Source organism: Sebastes fasciatus, chromosome 7 (genome assembly GCF_043250625.1).
Source record: "Sebastes fasciatus isolate fSebFas1 chromosome 7, fSebFas1.pri, whole genome shotgun sequence".
In the NCBI taxonomy this organism is placed as follows: Eukaryota; Metazoa; Chordata; class Actinopteri; order Perciformes; family Sebastidae; genus Sebastes; species Sebastes fasciatus.
Genome location: NC_133801.1, coordinates 31,473,359 through 31,489,959, shown reverse-complemented (window position 1 = coordinate 31,489,959; position 16,601 = coordinate 31,473,359). Strand labels below are relative to the sequence as shown.

At 40.9% G+C, this 16,601-nt stretch overlaps 1 protein-coding gene and 1 long non-coding RNA gene across 2 annotated transcripts in view; one reads left to right on the top strand and one right to left on the bottom strand.

Annotated features, from left to right (window-relative positions):
* Positions 1-16,601, bottom strand: part of LOC141770603 (neurobeachin-like) — a 286,789-nt gene that overhangs the window by 174,171 nt on the left and 96,017 nt on the right. The window contains exons 9-11 of the mRNA XM_074640308.1: positions 6,176-6,373; positions 5,937-6,070; positions 2,726-2,834 (exon numbers count right to left, since the gene is read on the bottom strand). Of these exons, the coding sequence (XP_074496409.1) occupies positions 2,726-2,834; positions 5,937-6,070; positions 6,176-6,373 (441 nt within the window). The remainder of the gene's footprint in view (positions 1-2,725; positions 2,835-5,936; positions 6,071-6,175; positions 6,374-16,601) is intronic.
* On the top strand, positions 13,460-14,624 carry LOC141770607 (uncharacterized). The gene is made up of 3 exons (XR_012594596.1): positions 13,460-13,549; positions 13,588-13,660; positions 14,262-14,624. It is a non-coding gene; the product is annotated as an uncharacterized LOC141770607 (long non-coding RNA).

Below are 16,601 nucleotides of genomic sequence, written 5' to 3'. Positions count from 1 at the left end.
ATGTCGTCTTGGGCTCTGTGCAATAGGCAATTTTCTGACAATTTATAATTGTAAGCCTTAAAAAGGTACAATGTGTAGGATTTGGAGGTATCTAGTGGTTTGGTTGCAGACTGCAACCAACTGAGTACCCCTCCTCTCACTCCTCCCTTTCCAAGACTGCGGTAATGTGAGCCGCCGAGTGCAAAACAGTGGTAACGCCTCGCTCAGAGGCCATCCATACCATAATAACACTACTTTAGGAGCAACGGAAGTTAGATGGCGGCTGACGGTACCACGGTTTTGCACTCTGTGGCACACGTTGCCTGTTTCACAAGCATGTCGGAGAACTACGGTGGCCTTCAGGTTACATAAAAATGCAAAAGGCTCTCTCTGAAGCCAGTGTTTGGTTTGTCCGTTCTGGGCTACTGTAGAAACATGGCGGTGCAACATGGCGGACCCGCTCCCTATGTAGATATGAAGGACTCTTTCTAAGCTAAAGAAAACACAATGATTCTTAGTTTCAGGTGATTGTACACTATTGAAAACATAGTTATGAATATTATATTCCATTGCTGCTAATAGACCCCGGAAATGTTTTACACTGTTCCTTTAAATGTTTCTATTGTTTCCGTCTGCTTTATGTGCTGTTTAAATGTTAGATGCATTTTGGTTGATAAATTAAAAATATTATGATAAAAACAATAGTTGAAATAATTTTGTTCCTCCAAAGTTATGTCAATTCTCTCTCTATGTCTAGGCTCAGTTAAAGGATCACTTGGTTCCGTGTGTTCTACTTGTACTCTGTAGCAGCAGGTTAGCATGTTAGCATAGGTAATGAATTGGTCTACTTAGTCGTTCTGTCAAGATACTGAATAAAAAAAAAAACAGTTCAAACAAAATTCGGGCAAGTTGTAGAAGCTTGACTTTGCAGAGGATTTCACTTTGAAGAATATCGTCGCCGCTCCTGTCTGGCACCTGTTCTCTGCCCAGGCGGGGACTCGGAGAGGGCAGGAGAGTGGGATAAATGAAGGCACGGGGAGAAGGGGAGGTGTGGCATAAACAGATCACGAACAGATGGTGCGATATGTGGAAGTGTGAAACCTGGCAGCGGGAAGGAAGCAAGAAAAAAAAAAAAGCTCTCAGGTGCCGACTCTGCCTGGCTGTTAGTTAACAGCAGCTGAAGCCGGCAGGCAGGCAAGTCACTGAGTGACAAAGTGGAGTCATTTCTCAGTGCTCTAAAAGAGCCAGCACTCTGGGGAGGCCGGCAAGCTGCTAGATCTGCATCACAAAATGGGTAAATAAAGATTGATGCAGAAAGAGAAAAACCAGGGGGGGTAGGGAGAAATAGTCTTGTGGTGTTCTTCTTCTAGCTCGGTTTAGTTCAAAGACTCATTCAGGACTCTGCTACAGGCGATGGAAGATCAAACTGTTGACAGAGTACCTTGATAGTGGGGAGGGTGAAAGAAGTTTCATAAGCAGATGGGCTTTTTAAGAGAAGAATTTGTCAAAACTCTGCGAATCAGTGTATCATTTCCCATTCATCATTTCACTCAAGAAGGAAACAAGGAGTTGGACACATTAATTTTTCAAAGTGAGACAAAACGTTGTTGTGATGAGCAGCCTGTAACCAGACTATTGGGATCTCTGTTATAATGTTGTCCTGAGAGCAAAACAAGACGGTGTCTCTATGGGTGAGCTGAAATCGGTTAATTATGAATGGTAAGTTCCTGAGAACTGATGTGGTACCAAAGAACGTATATTGAGATGAAGTGAAGGTCAATTGGTTCGTTCCATTGCAACATCAGCGTGTAGCAGCAAAACTACGCTTCCGCAATTTTGGACTGAAAGTGACGTACAAAAGTAAAACTAAATTATTAATATTTTATTGGCATATATTTAATGTCTCTACCGAAATGGCCTGTGTTGAACAATAAAAAATATTATAAATATGCATACTGCTATAACTATTTACTCACTTACTTATTTAATTATTAAACTTTTTTGCCCTGCTGCTTCCCAGAGGAGCATAAAGTTAGCGATGGACATAAATGGAAGTTAGGAAAATCCAGCACACAGATTTTGAGAGCAATCTCAAACTTTTTCATGTCAAGGATCCAAAATGGAGTCCAATAGACCACAGACTATGGATGTAGAAGAGGTTGTGTCCTATGCTTTTGCCCTGCGTGTTAGTAAATAGCCTACAACTACTTTAAATTCTGTTTGTGTCATGCTGTTAGCACTACTAGCCAACTGGCCAATAGCCGGTTGTTTGTGTACAGATAGAATACAGCCCATGGGTGTATCAGGAGATAATAAAAGTGATGAATTACAGCCAATATATCCATTATTACAGCCGCATACAGCTAGCAGGAAGCTGGCAGAACCAGATATGTCATATGAATGTGCAGGGCGGTGCAGTCCCGTGGGTCTGATGGTTCATTATGGCGAGGAAAATAACTCTGGATTCAGCTGTTAAATATCCTTCATTTAAATCATTAAATCCTAAAAGTTGTAAAATTAAGTGTTCACACTGGGAAGTTGATTTAACAAAGAAAAAATTCTCCTTTGATTTACAGTCGACTTTTTTTGTACATCCACAGACTCATTGGCGTTTTCAGTCCAAAATGGCGCCATCTAGCGTCTTTGGTCAAAAAAAGCACCAGAGTTTCGTCTCTTTGCTTCTATACTCTTTGGTGGTACTGAGGTTAGGAAATAGTTGCGATATGTTACGGAGGCTCTAGCGTACCTTCTCCAGCAGGTATCCAATCACCAAGAAGCCCTTCCCTCCCAGCATCTGCTCCTGCATGGCCACGGAGCTCTTGAGCAGCTCCACCAGGAAGGCCAGGAGAGTGGCACTGCAAAACAAGAAGACGTACTGTAACATCTCACACCGGGATAAAATAGCCATCTATTACCACACTCATCAGGTGGTGAAGGAGTTATTCTAGAAACTACAGCAGCATGAGGAGACAGTGTGGCAGAGGAGAAAAAAACAAGGTAATTTTCAGAGGATGTCAACAATCAGCTGGGAACTGTAGCTCACCGCTTTCATCCCTCTTCAGTTCAGAAGAAAAGGCGGGGGCTGTCTGGGGACAGAGCGGTCCAGGGGGGCGAGTTCTAACAGGGTGTGTATGTATATATGTGTGTGAGGTGGGGGGAAAGGGTTCAAGGGGGCAAGGCAGTGCACTGAAGACGCTTTTTTTCTTTGTTGGAGGGCTTTTCAGTTGAAGCCTTTGGCTGAGTGACAGTGGTGCTCGGTGGCACTTCTTAATCGGCTTTCCCTCGCATCCTCTAGTGGCCTCCGCTGTAGCGCGGCAATCACAAGGACACAATCACTCCTGTGCAGGCTTGCCCATAGACGCTGCACATACACCACATGCATACAAACTCACAGACGATCGAATGTGAACTCCGCTCTGCTCTGGGTCTGTTGTGTCTACCATGTCTGATTGCAGTGGCTCCTTTCTCACTGCTGACTGCAACTTAGCGTCCATTGAGCCAAAGGGAAAACATACAGACGTGGGTGACAGCAGGGCTCGACAGTAAGGGTTGCTAGGTTGCCATTGGCAACCCTTTTGAGAAATTGGCGACCAATTCTTGGCCTTTGGTTAACAACCACATATTAAAAAAAAAGTGTACCCCAAGATAAATAAATTCTTAATATTTGCTGTATTAGTGATATTTAAATATTGCTGTTACAGTCAAACCCAGAACCAAACATTGCTGCACGTGCGCCGGTGCGTTTACTCGCGTGCACACACTAACGGTATGTGTCCACAGGATCTATCCTTTCCACACATCCCATTCATTGTCTTTGTAAGCAGCCGTGCAATGCATTCTGGTAGAGTAGTGTTGCGTTTCAAGAGATAGACCATCATGTTGGCCGCTCCTCAATTGCATAAAGTTGAGGTCTGGGCAAATCATGGGTGTCCGGCGCAACTCGCCGTCTGTGGAAACTCCCATTGTCGATCTAAAATGAAGACAGATTCTGCAACTGCACGCCTATTTCCGAGAACTATTTTCGTAATATGCGACAAAAAAAGTTTCCAAACAAGCCACCCTGTTGGTTCCAGTGTGAAAGCTGGGAGCAGCAGACCACGAGTGAAAGCATTCGTCCAATCAGGTGCCTCGTACCTAGTGGCAGCCAATCAAGTTTCCAATGCTGGGAAACGCCCCATGTGGACACGTACCATTTGAGCCAATGATGGAGCAAATTAAATTGCTTGTCTGTGGGGTCTTGGGAGGCATCCCCGCATTTTTGAGCTGGATGGAAAATTATACTGCAAAGCATGTACAACATACACATGACATTTATACATACATTTTCATTATTAAGATGACATATGACTGCATAATATTTTAATCACTCAAATTATAAGGTGACTAAAAATGGCAACCAAAATTTTAAGTTTGGTCCAGGAAAAGCTGATGCCTGGTCGGCAGCCTATAGCAACCACTTTTAAAAGTTAGTGTTGAGCCCTGAACAGTCAACTGTGTGCGCTCTTGGTTTAGCCTCTGATCCTTAACTGCGAGCACAGCATCCTTCCTATTTGGCAGAGCAGACTGATGTTATATCACTGCCGTTTGGAATTCGACGTGGCACAGATTAACGTGAGATTAGATGTTTATTAAAAGGAATGATTTTGAAATCACTATTCTAGGATGCTGTTGAGAACTGCTAAACAGCAGATCCATGGGCTTTACACAGAGTTAATTGTTGCAGAAGCTTTTAAACTCCTCAGCTCCACAGTCTTTAGAAGGACTCAATCTAAAAAGCTGAGGCAAGGACAAACCGAGTGTTGGGGAGAGTCACACACTGAGAGGGAAAGACCCTCGACATGCTAGCGAGAGAGAGCGAGGGGCAGGGAGCAGAGATGAGAGGAAACTACAGAGGCGGTGTGCTGCTGTGTGGCCACTCCCGCCTCTATCTGCTGCTGCTGTCGCTGAACTAACACCGGATTAGAGCAGAGCTCAGACTCCATCCAGGGCACAGTGGGGGAGCTTTGGACTGACCAGCTCAGATGACGGGGATGAGAGGAGTCTGAACCAGTGAGTAGAGATAATAAGGAAAACTGGACTACAGCTTGACCAAGGCTGCTATTATAAGCAGGCAGACAGATATATTGGTATTGGTGTACATGTTGACCAATGTACACAAGAAAAAACACAGTATATAAATGCAGAAATATATGTAATATCACCATATTGTTTGTCCAACAGACACCTACTCTAATTCTGGATTTTAGAGACTTCATCATCAAGATGTCACTTCCTGCGCTCGGATTTTACTGCTTGTAACCACAACACCACAAAAATAGTGATAATAATTAACAACCACTGTGTTTCTGACGGGTAACTGAAGCTGTTATCTTTGCTCTCGCCAAAGCCACCAGACTCCATTGAAAAAAACTGTAATTTTACCTTGCAGAACAGGGGAGTTTGCTGGTCTACCGCTGCCTCAGTTAGTTTGTTTGTGTTATTGGTGTGGTTTCGGTTAGTTCGGATTCCCAAACAAACTAATTGATTGAGGCAGTGGTAGACCAGCAAACCCCATGTTCCGCGAGGTAAAATTATAGGTTATTTAAATGGAGTCTGGTGGCTTTGAAGAGGGCATAGATGGATACACCTGCTTCAGTTTCCCGTCAGAAAGGACCGTCTGAAACTGAGTTGGCCTGTCCACAGCAGTACATTAGCAGTACATTACTTTGCTTCCGTGCCTGGGGGCGCCCTGAGCGTCATCTACTGTAGGTAATACACTGACTATGGATAAGTGCCTCACACAACCCCATTTCAAAACACCCGAACTATCCCTTTAGGGATAAAAAAAAAAAAAGTCAGCAACTTCACAAACTGAGCTTTTCTCATTTACAATTTCATGTTTATAATTTCCAAAGCATCAACTCAGATTTTCAAAGAGCGAACTGATGTTGTACAGCGACAACATTTCTACTTCTCACCATACTGTGGGTTCCACCTGGCTGTCGTTGAGCTGATGGTAGTCCAGCTGAGCGAAGAGCGGGAAGAGCACCTGGATCCCACCGATGGAATGGATGGCACTGTGGATGGAGTGAGTCACTGTGGCTTTAACATCCTGTGAGGATAATACAAACCAAATAAAGGACGTTGTACTGACATTTTTAAAATGAGTGCAACAGAAATGAATCAATCAATGCATAGGATAGTGACAGCGACTGACCTGTAGCATAAGGGCGTGCGGTGAGTGCACAAAGATGGAGGCGTTTTCTTTCGGCGAGGACTCCAGGCAGAGCTGGGCGTCGGTGGCCTTGGCGTTATAGGTGAAGGCGATGGAGCTTGCCAACTTGCCGTCGTACAACACCTGCTTGTGATGCTCGGCCAAGTGGATATCACTCTCTGACTTGAACTTAAATGTGCTCTGGAAAAAGGACAAAGAGAGAGAGAAAATGGGGAGAATAAGTGAGGGATGAAGAGAGAAATGAAGAGAGTGAGAGTGATAAATGGAGTAGCTCCTTTCCTGCACATCCACCCTATCAGTGTCTTTTGGTTGTTATCTTTTAATTATAACTTGATTAAAAAATATCCATTCAAGAATGAAAAATGACAAGATGCCTTTTTTGTATTAGCAACCACACATTTCTAGAGGTCAGGATTTCTTTCTAGTTGGCACTGAGTGCACTACAGCTAATTCTTTTTTTCTTTTGATTAAAAGCTATCCTTTTCTTCTCTGTCATTCTGTAACGCTGCAATCAAAGACACAAAGGAATCGTGCATTTGCTTTTTAGTGATGGAAACTCTTCTTAACACAATTAACAACTAAGCACAAGTTTGAGTTGGCACACAGTTAAATTTAAGTGCAGTATGGTGTTACTTTACTACTTAGTTAAAAGCTTCATTCAAGGAGCAAAAAAAAAAAAAAAAAGCAGGAACCGTAATTCCATTTCCAATAAACGAGGCATAAAATGGAACAATAATAGATTTTTATTTTATGTTGTTATTTTGTTGTGAATCTTTTCTCACTTGGTTTCATTTTGTTTTATTTTGAATGTTTATCTCCGTTGTTATCTCTGTGGGAACACTGGGCCTCATTCAACAACCATTCTTAAGAAGAAATTTCTTCTTAAAACCCACCTTTTAAAGCCCGATGTTTTCTTTTTTGAGATTTGTTCTAAAGTAAGAAGAGAATCTACGTACACTCAAGAGCCCACTTACTCACATTTGAGTGCTGACATGTCTGTATAAAATAACTGGTTATTGCGTATTCTTACATATTTGTAATTCTTTGTTTTAAAGGTCACCTGTTATGCAAAATGCACTTTACCATGTCTTTTGAACATCAATATCTGTCCCTGGTGTGTCTGCAGACCACCATAGTGTCAGAGAAGACCATCCTCTCTCTTTTTCTCCAGCTCCATCTCTCAGAAAATGTATCTTAAAGAACGCTGATCAGAACTTACTTCCCCTGATCACGTTTAAGATTTTTTTTAAGGCCATTTAAGGATTTCCTGGTGGAACGGTACAACCTCTAGCCAAGTGACCCCGCCCACTTTTAATTAGTTAATTATTATTCACGGTAGAAATGCTGATTCCATATAGCTGGCTCAAACTGTCTCGTGTTCTGCTCTCTGCACTCTCCGGCTGCAAGACGGGGCAGACAGTGACGCTGAATTGAGGGCGTTTGATTGACAGCAGAGACCCGGAAACGCTGACCAATCAGAGCAGACTGGGAGGAGACGGGCGCTGAACCAGAGTTTTTCAGACAGAGGGTGAAAGAGGCTTTATGCAGGCAGACAGTATGAGAAGAATAAGGTTGTTTTTTAACATTACAGCATGTAAACATGTTCTAGTAGAACATTAAAATACATCTATAAACCTGGAAATGAGCATAATATAAGACCTTTAAACATAACTACTCCCCTAAATTCAAACTGGCTCTCTCTAATTTCTAATAACCTCTGAATACAGTCAGGAAGAAGATTATTTTGTGCTTTTTTCTTTGCAGTTTTAAGCTTAACTAGATCACAAACTTTTAAAACATGTACTGTATGTTAATAATTGGTTGGTTTGTAATAATCCTGTCGGTTTACAATTCTTACAGCTCTCTTCTGTAGCATGAACATGTGATTAGTGTTGGTTTTGTATGGGCTTCACCACCATACCTCCACATGGTAGGAAATGTATGGAACTATGAGAGAATAACACACTCTTTCTATTTCAGCATCATTTATCATCATTTTTACTTGATTATTGGTTTGCCGATTACCAAATATTATAAACTTTGGTCCGGTGCTCCACCCTCTTTAGACTTTCCTTTGGCCATTCCTGACTTAATTCTCTCTTTTTAATCTGTGTGTGTGCACACGGCCATGAAGTCTCATGCCCTTTTATGGGGATTGGCAAGGCGTTTACCTGCTAATAGCAATTAATTGGCACACGCCTTCAACTTAAGAGGAAATGGGATTCATCATTTTGAGAACACAGGTACGAACAATTCTGCAGTTTAAGAACACGTCGTGATTCTGACGTAGACTTTTCTTAGGGACCTTTCTTCAGAACAAATTTAAGGAAAAACTTAGGGAGATATTGGTGAATAAGGCCCAATGTTTGATGACAAACTTCAAGTACTACTGCCGAGTACAATGATTATGAGGAACAGGGGCTGATGAGCTGGATCAGATTTACTTTGATAGCACAGGTGATTGTTTACCTGCATTAATCTAACCCTGCTAAAGTAAACTAGCAGCCTGTTCTGGAGCACAGTCCCTGCTGAGTCCTCATGAAGACACACTGGAATAAAGAAAGGCTACACAGAGAGTGTGCCACGATTGCAGGCGTTTACTTAGCACACATTAAGATGTTTACCGATGCATTCTGTGGGTTTCTCTGTATTTATCTTACTTTTCTATCTCCTCTAGATTTAATCTGTTCAAATATGCTTTGCGCTCATGGAAAAGGAGCAAATACGTTTATTCAGTATGGCTGAAAAAACACCTTCAGATTAAAGCCGGCAGTCTGCAATTTAGCGTCGAGTTACTGTGTCACTTCACATCCAAAGTAATCACACTCTGAGGCAAAACATTGTGCAAATACTTGCTGAGATCACAATATAGACTCTGTATTTATTTATTGGATTTATTTATTGAATTTCAGCCCAAATACCAGAGAGAGAGAGAAACTAGAACGAAATTACACCAAGCTGAGATACATCTATGTACTTTGTAGAAAGTCTATATATGCTTTTCTGATGCTTTTTAATTCCAATGAATAAATGAACAAACTACACTGGTGACTTAATGATTACACTGATCATTTATAGGCATCAACTCTGTCTCTTATATGTTTTTGATGTGTCTTGAAACTGCATCGCATCTTAAGCCATTCGATGGCTGAGTAAAAAGAGCTGGAGGTCACATCAGCTCAGTAACACATCCATTATGGCGGACATAATAACAAATAGCTGATCGATAACGGGGCTGGTATTAATTTACTCAATCAATTAGCTGTTGACACATGAGCTGAATTAATGTGCCAATGCAGAGCAAACTGTGAATGGAATATGCTTAATAAGGAAATCAAGTCCTCCAATCTGGAGGGTTGAATTATTAATGAACAAGAGAAATGCTTTCCTTCCCCTCTCTGACTCGTGAGCAGCGAGCGGATGGTGATGAGATAAAGAGAGACAGAGAGCTGAAGTAACAGTGAGGAAACAGCCGTCTGGTCCTAGAGGGACTGGAGATAAATACAGTATGCAACACGATAAAAAACAAGAGATCGTGCACCTGCCTGACAGGCATCGAAATCTGGGTTGCTTGTTTTCTGTAAAAGACTAAATGGATAAAAAATGTGAGCTGACTCAGGGTTGTCAATTTTACAATGATTATGGGTTCTATTCTGAGTGCCTATAAAGTGCAGAATTTTAAGTAGGTGGCAAGCTTTAGAGAAAACACACAACATAAAGACGTGTTTACCCCCCTGAGACCCGCGGGATCACGGGCGATCCCGACAGACTTTACTGTCTTTCAGAGGCTGTAACAGGTTCAGTTTAAGAGCTGGAAGGAACATACATCATATCAAACTATAAAAGCCTAAATAATCTATTGGTACCAACCATGTCATTCTAGCTTGTCGGGAAGGAAGCTAAATAACGCTCCAAAGATGGGCTAAATTTTAGCAAGGAAAAACTGACCTGGCCATTTTCAAAGGGGTCCCTCGACCTCTGACATCAAGATATGTGAATGTAAATGGGTTCTATTGGTACCCATGAGTCTCCCCCTTTACAGACATACCCACTTTATGATAATCACATGCAATTTTGAGCAAAAACAATGCAGTTTTCTTTTAATGCAGAATAAATGTGTTATTTTTGCCTATTCAAAAATGATGTTTGAATATTTCTGCATGCTGCGGTCCCTAAACACTCTTTTGCATTACATAACTTAGGTATCACTGGAAAGCTGAGACTCTTGTGGATCCAATGAGCCCAACTGTATTCATGTGTGATGATGTCATTCCCCATAGTAGCCATTATAGTGAGTAAATTTTCTTTTTTTAAATTTGACCTGTGGTGACCTTTAGGATAATCACAGCCTCATGAAACTTTGCAGCCACAAACTATAGACCTAGAGCATTCAGAGGATGGATGGCTTTCCTAGGTAGATTGACAATTTTATATTATACTGTATACCTGCACAACACTACATTTAGATCTGCTTGTATCGAAGCCATTTCAAATCCTAATATGGTAAGTTTCAACATTATCCTCTGGCTATCAGATTTTACTTTGGGCAAGTTAATCCTTTTTCAAAATGATATTGGTCAAAACCATGTACGTATATTTGCTGGTGCTACATCTGTTGCCTGGCAGCATTATATTAGCAGGAGTTTTACAGGAAAGTTCCAGAAACAGAGAGAGAGTGTTGAGCCACATTTAATGGCATACCTCCTTTCAGTCAGATGATAAAAAAGGCATAAGAGGTATTCTGCTCGTCTGCTATGATCAAGTCCACACAGCAGCCGGCGTACATCTCATCACATAATCTCTAACATCCTTCTAAAGGCCCTACTCATGAAACCCAAGTGACAAGAAATAACAAGCTCCAATGCCCTGCACTTTAGTGTGAGCCCTGCCGCAGCGTGAAAATAATGATCTCATGGGCTGTGGCTACACTGACAAACCCTGTAGCACGACAGCATCATCCCACAGGCCAGTCGGTCATATAAAAGAATTAGAGCACAGTTGCCTCCTTCCTCTCCCAGTGCCAAAGGCTGTCATGGACCAGGGGCATCCCCACAACTCCCTACGAGAAACAGGCAAACACTTGACAAACTGGGGACACTCTATGCTTCAGTACCTGCACTCTTAGTACCACTACTAGGGGTGTAAGACCATATCGATACACATGAGTAGTGCGATACTGTCGATTCTCCAAAACACTGTATCGGGTTTTAAAGTTTATGAAACTAGAAAAGCTAAGGAATCCATCGGTACGAACCATGTCATACTAGGTTGTCGCTGAGGAGCTTTAATAACGCTAAGTTTGGGACAAAAATCATGCAGTTTTTGAAAGCAGTATAAATGTGTTATTTTTGCCTATTCTAAAATGCTGTATTTCTGCTGTGTCCTTTATACTATGACAATTTTCTTAAAATTCAATTTTAAAAAAATCGCAATATATTGAGTCGTTACCCCGGTATCATGATACGTATTGTATCGCCAGATTCTTGCCAACACACAACCCCGACGACTACACACTGAACAATATTGTCAACAATGCAATCGTTTCCTATGAATTCATAATATCAAAAACAGATGCAAAGTTTTCTCTGTATTGACTCAATATTAAACATTTACCTGAAGCGTCGAGCTTTAGTTGAAGATGCAGATCCGGGAAATTATTTATTTTTCTAACAATTTTGTCTCATGACTGCACTTACTTCCTCATCGTGTATCCAATGATTGTCAACCAAAACGTGTATTTTGATGCAGATGAAAACAACATCAAACAACATGTAACATTTTCTATTGTGGAGCCTTGGTATTATATGTCTTCAATTGTGAATGAGACTAAGCTGTTGCTCCTATTTACTACAAATGGGCCCACATTTGCAGGTATGTCGACCTGTATAGTATCTCCATTCGTTTTGACATCTGCGAGCGTGTCATATAATGTTCTGCATCAATATTGTATTATTGCATGGCCGGCCGCTACACAGAGATAACATTTGTCTTCCCATGACTGTGCAGCTCCTCAGTCTCGTCTACAGCAGTCTGTGGTGCATACTGCTGCAGAGCAGAGCTGGCACAAATTCAATGGGCTGATCTGACTCATGTAGAACACATATGGTAGTGACGATAGAGGGCAGAGACAGAAATAACTGCACTAAGTGCATCGTATGGAAGGCCGTTAAAGTCAAGGCTTAATTGTTTTGACTAGTCAACTTGATGACTAATATTTAGTGTTCAGTGAAGCTCTGACGGATGTTACTTTATGACTCCAGACCAGGCTACTTCCCACAGCTGGAAAGAGATAAGTCAAAGAGTATAGAAGCAAAGAGGCAAAACTCCGGTGCTACAGTTGCTAGATGGCTCTGCGGTACCTCTGCCGCCATTTTGGACTGAAAACGCCAATGAGTTCATTGCCATTGATATATAAAAGAGACGTTTGTAAATCAGAGGATATTTTCAACTTCCCAATACGAACACTTAAATAGCCCTCATTTTAATCATTATGTCCTAAAAGTTGTAAAATGAACTTATAGCTGAATCCAGAGTTATTTTCCTCGGCATAATGAACGTGCATCAGACCCTCGGTCAGCTTCCTGCTAGCTGTATGCTGCTGTAATAATGGATATATTGGTTGTAATTCATCACTTTTAATATCTTATAATACTCCCATGGGCTGCATGCTGTATAAGCTTGTACTGTAGTGGATGTATAAAGTCTCTGTTGCCAAACAACCGGCTCTCGGCCAGTAGCTAGTAGTGCCAGTAGCATGACATAAACAGATTTAATGTAGTTGTAGGCTATTTACTTACACGCAGGGCAAAAGCAAAGGACGCAACCTCTTATACATCCATGGTCTGTGGTCCATTGGACTCCATTTTGGATCCTTGACATGAAAAAGTTTGAGATTGATCTCAAAATCTGTGTGCTGGATTTTTCTAACTTCCATTTATGTCCATCGCTAACTTAATGTTCCTCTGGGAAGCGGCCGGGCAAAAAAGTTGAATAAATAAATTAAAATGAAAATACTTATAATAGTAGGGCTGACCCTAATGCTTCGAAGCTTCGACTGTTGCCATGGTAATCAACGTCCAAATCGTTATTCGAATGCTCTGTTTTTTTTATATATATATAAAAGTAAATAATAATAATGTATAAATCCGGAAATAACCCATGAAATAAGGAATAATCTCACAACATTATTCCTTATTCATATTCAACATTGATTATAATTAGTTATCTCAGACGGATATCGTTACTAAGGCTGGGGCGATATAGGCTGAGCGCAATAAGCGTCAAAAAACCTCTCCCACGTTCATCAAAGGTGTGGGAATACTTCAAACAGAGACCCAACAATGTGGTGCTCTGTAAGTTGTGCAGGATGGAGATGGCGTACTACAGCAGTACAGGCGCAATGCACGAGCACCTGACAAGAAGGCATCCCAGAGCGCTGAGTGAAGAAGACAGCAGCAAGACACCGCCGTAAGTCCTGTTTACTTTTTCATCACCCAGGCATGATATATTAAGATTGTAAAAGCGCGGATGTGTTTCTGTTAGCAGTACTCATTTAAAGTTTGTTTTTAAAATGTTTCTTTATCACCACCATGTTAAAAGTATTTTATGGACCACTGTTATAGTAACGTAACGTAACGTAACGTAACGTAACGTTACGTTACGTTACGTTACACCATGCGTCATCTAACGTTGTTATTCAGCCGTTATATATTTTCTGTTTACTTTAACGGCGATGTACGAGTGAGAAAATGGCTTATAGCAACATTACATATTGTTCTACAGTCTGTGACTGTTAGTCTATAAATAGTTTCAATTATTTCTCTTGCTCCACACTGATGCAAAAGTACATTTGCTAGTGTTTATCTTAACTGCATATTATTACAGTGATTAAATAAATCCATGTCTAAACCATTTAAAGTTTTAAGTTAAGTACTTAAGTAAAAATACTGATGAGAATTATTATTATTATTAGCCTAATGTCATAACACAACAGTGCTGTGGAAATTAGACCTGTTTTAAAATGTGCTACTGTTATCATTATTCTAATGGCTTTCTGTCTCTTTTTCAGGATAAGACAAAGCAGAGTGGAGGACTTTTTCCACAAAAAGAACATTGCACTTTATTCCTTTTACATGAATTTACAATACAAGCTCTTGTTTTAATTTTATTTTGGAGAAATTGTATGTTGGACTGAAAACAGATTACCAGTAAAGACTGGGATATTATTTGTTGTGCAATAATGCCATAATAATATTCTTGTTTTATGTATATGTTTATAAGAGAAGATATTTGAATAAAGTATTGAAATAATAATGATTCAAGTTTTTGATATTTATTTATAAAAAAAATATTTCTAATAATTGATGAATTAGTCATTAGATTAATCGACTAATCGAAAAAATAATCGTTAGATTAATCGTTAAAAAAATAATCGTTAAAAAAATAATCGTTAGGTGCAGCCCTAATCGTTACAATATCAGACGGTTATAGTTGTGTGTAGAGGTGTGTGCATGACAGTAGTGCGGCAGCAGCACTGCCCTAGGTAGTGAATCCGGAGAGATGGAGACAGACAGAAGAACATGACAGCCCACACACCGCGAAGCTTCGAATACCTTAGATTATTTCTCACCGAAGCTTCGAAGCCAAAAAATGGTATTCGGGACAGCCCTATTTAATAGTAAGCATATTTATCATATGTGTTATTGTTCAACACAGACCATTTCGGTAGATGCATTAAATATATGACAATAGAATAGAAATAATTTTGTTTTACTTTTGTACGTCACTTTGTAGGCGGACGTTTTTACTGGCATCCGGTAGTCGCTTTCAGTCCAAAATGGCGGAAGTGTAGCTCTGCTGCTGGGCACTGATGTTGCAATGGAACAAGCAATTGACTTTTACTTCTTAGCAATATACGTTCTTTCGATAAGTAGTTATCCAGAATAAACATTGTTTAAAAAAGAAAGGGAAAACTCTGTTGTGCTTGCCAGTGTCCATTGGGAATTATATTCATCATCCTGAGTTACAACCCACACAATTGTGAGGCAATTCCCTTGTATGATACCTGCAGCCCACAGTTTGTCCTAGACTTTCACCAAAGCTTATGAACTTGGCTAAACCAGCAGTGATGAATGACAGTCCGACATGACAGTCATCTTCTGTCTATCTGAGACAACACTGTCCCTTGATGTTATCTCCGAATGGCTGGGAATGTTTCAGTCGTCAGTCGTAGAAATGTCAATATACAGCAAAGGTTGTTGACACTTTAAATGTGTCCATCTCGGTTCAGGGTGCAATTTCCATACAGCAATACGAAAAAGAGCCCAGGGAACAGATTCTACTAACAAGTCTGTCAAGATTTTCAGCCATAAATCATAATGTGGGGTAGAAACAGTAACCCTAGGCAGCAATAATCTCTGCATTTCAACCAGCCGCACAAGTTACAGTTACATTCAATACACTGCGTGAGCAAGAAGAAGCGTGTCAAACATCAAACATGGATGAGAGGACCGTGGATCAGAAAATAAATCTTACATTAGCTCAGATGTTTTTTTTCTTTCTCTGTCTGTGGAGCTGAGCAGAGTTGAAACCGAGATAATGTAGAGTTACTGTAGCAGATGTATCTGCTGCTCTTCTTAGCGGCTCTCGATTAAAGCAGACGGACCTGTCGTCGCCTGGTCAGCACTCCCATTACAACGAACCAATCAGTGGGCCTGACAACTCTCTGACCTTCCTCCCCAGCTCACCTGGCTGCCTCTATCACACTCACCATTACCAACACCATTCACAGCTTCATCAATTGCGGGTAATTGTCTCCCCGGGACACGCTCTTCATTATTTGGAGAAATCTGGAGGATTGCTCCGCTGTGTGTTACCTCTCTAATAGAAGGTCTGGAACCACAATTAAGGAGGTAAACGGCAAGTCGCCTGCCATTAGCGAAAAGACCAAACAATGGCTTCTCCGGGGGAATCTCCAGGCGTTCATAGAGCTGATTGAAATCACAAACATCCGTCTCACAATCCCTCAACAGTGGAGGTTTTAGAATGACTAATATTCCTTCCTGATATATAAAAAATAAAAAAAGACTTGAAAGCAGCTAGAGAGCAAACAGAGCTGATGTAAAATGGACAGAGATACTGTAAACAGTCTGAGACACATCCTGTGTTCAAAGCTGATTTGGCAGCGTGTGTCATTCCTGCATTTATGACAGAGTGCAGAGCTTAACACTGGGAAGAAAAAACAGCAGCACTTTGTGAGCGTCGGAAAAAGTGAGACGGTGCGAGTGAGTGAGAGAACAGTCTCTAAACCCGAGAATAACCCGAGGGCACACTCTGTATCTCTCTCAAGATGAGTGGAATATTTACGGATAGAGAGTAAATAAAATAAATATATAGAACCATAATTTAA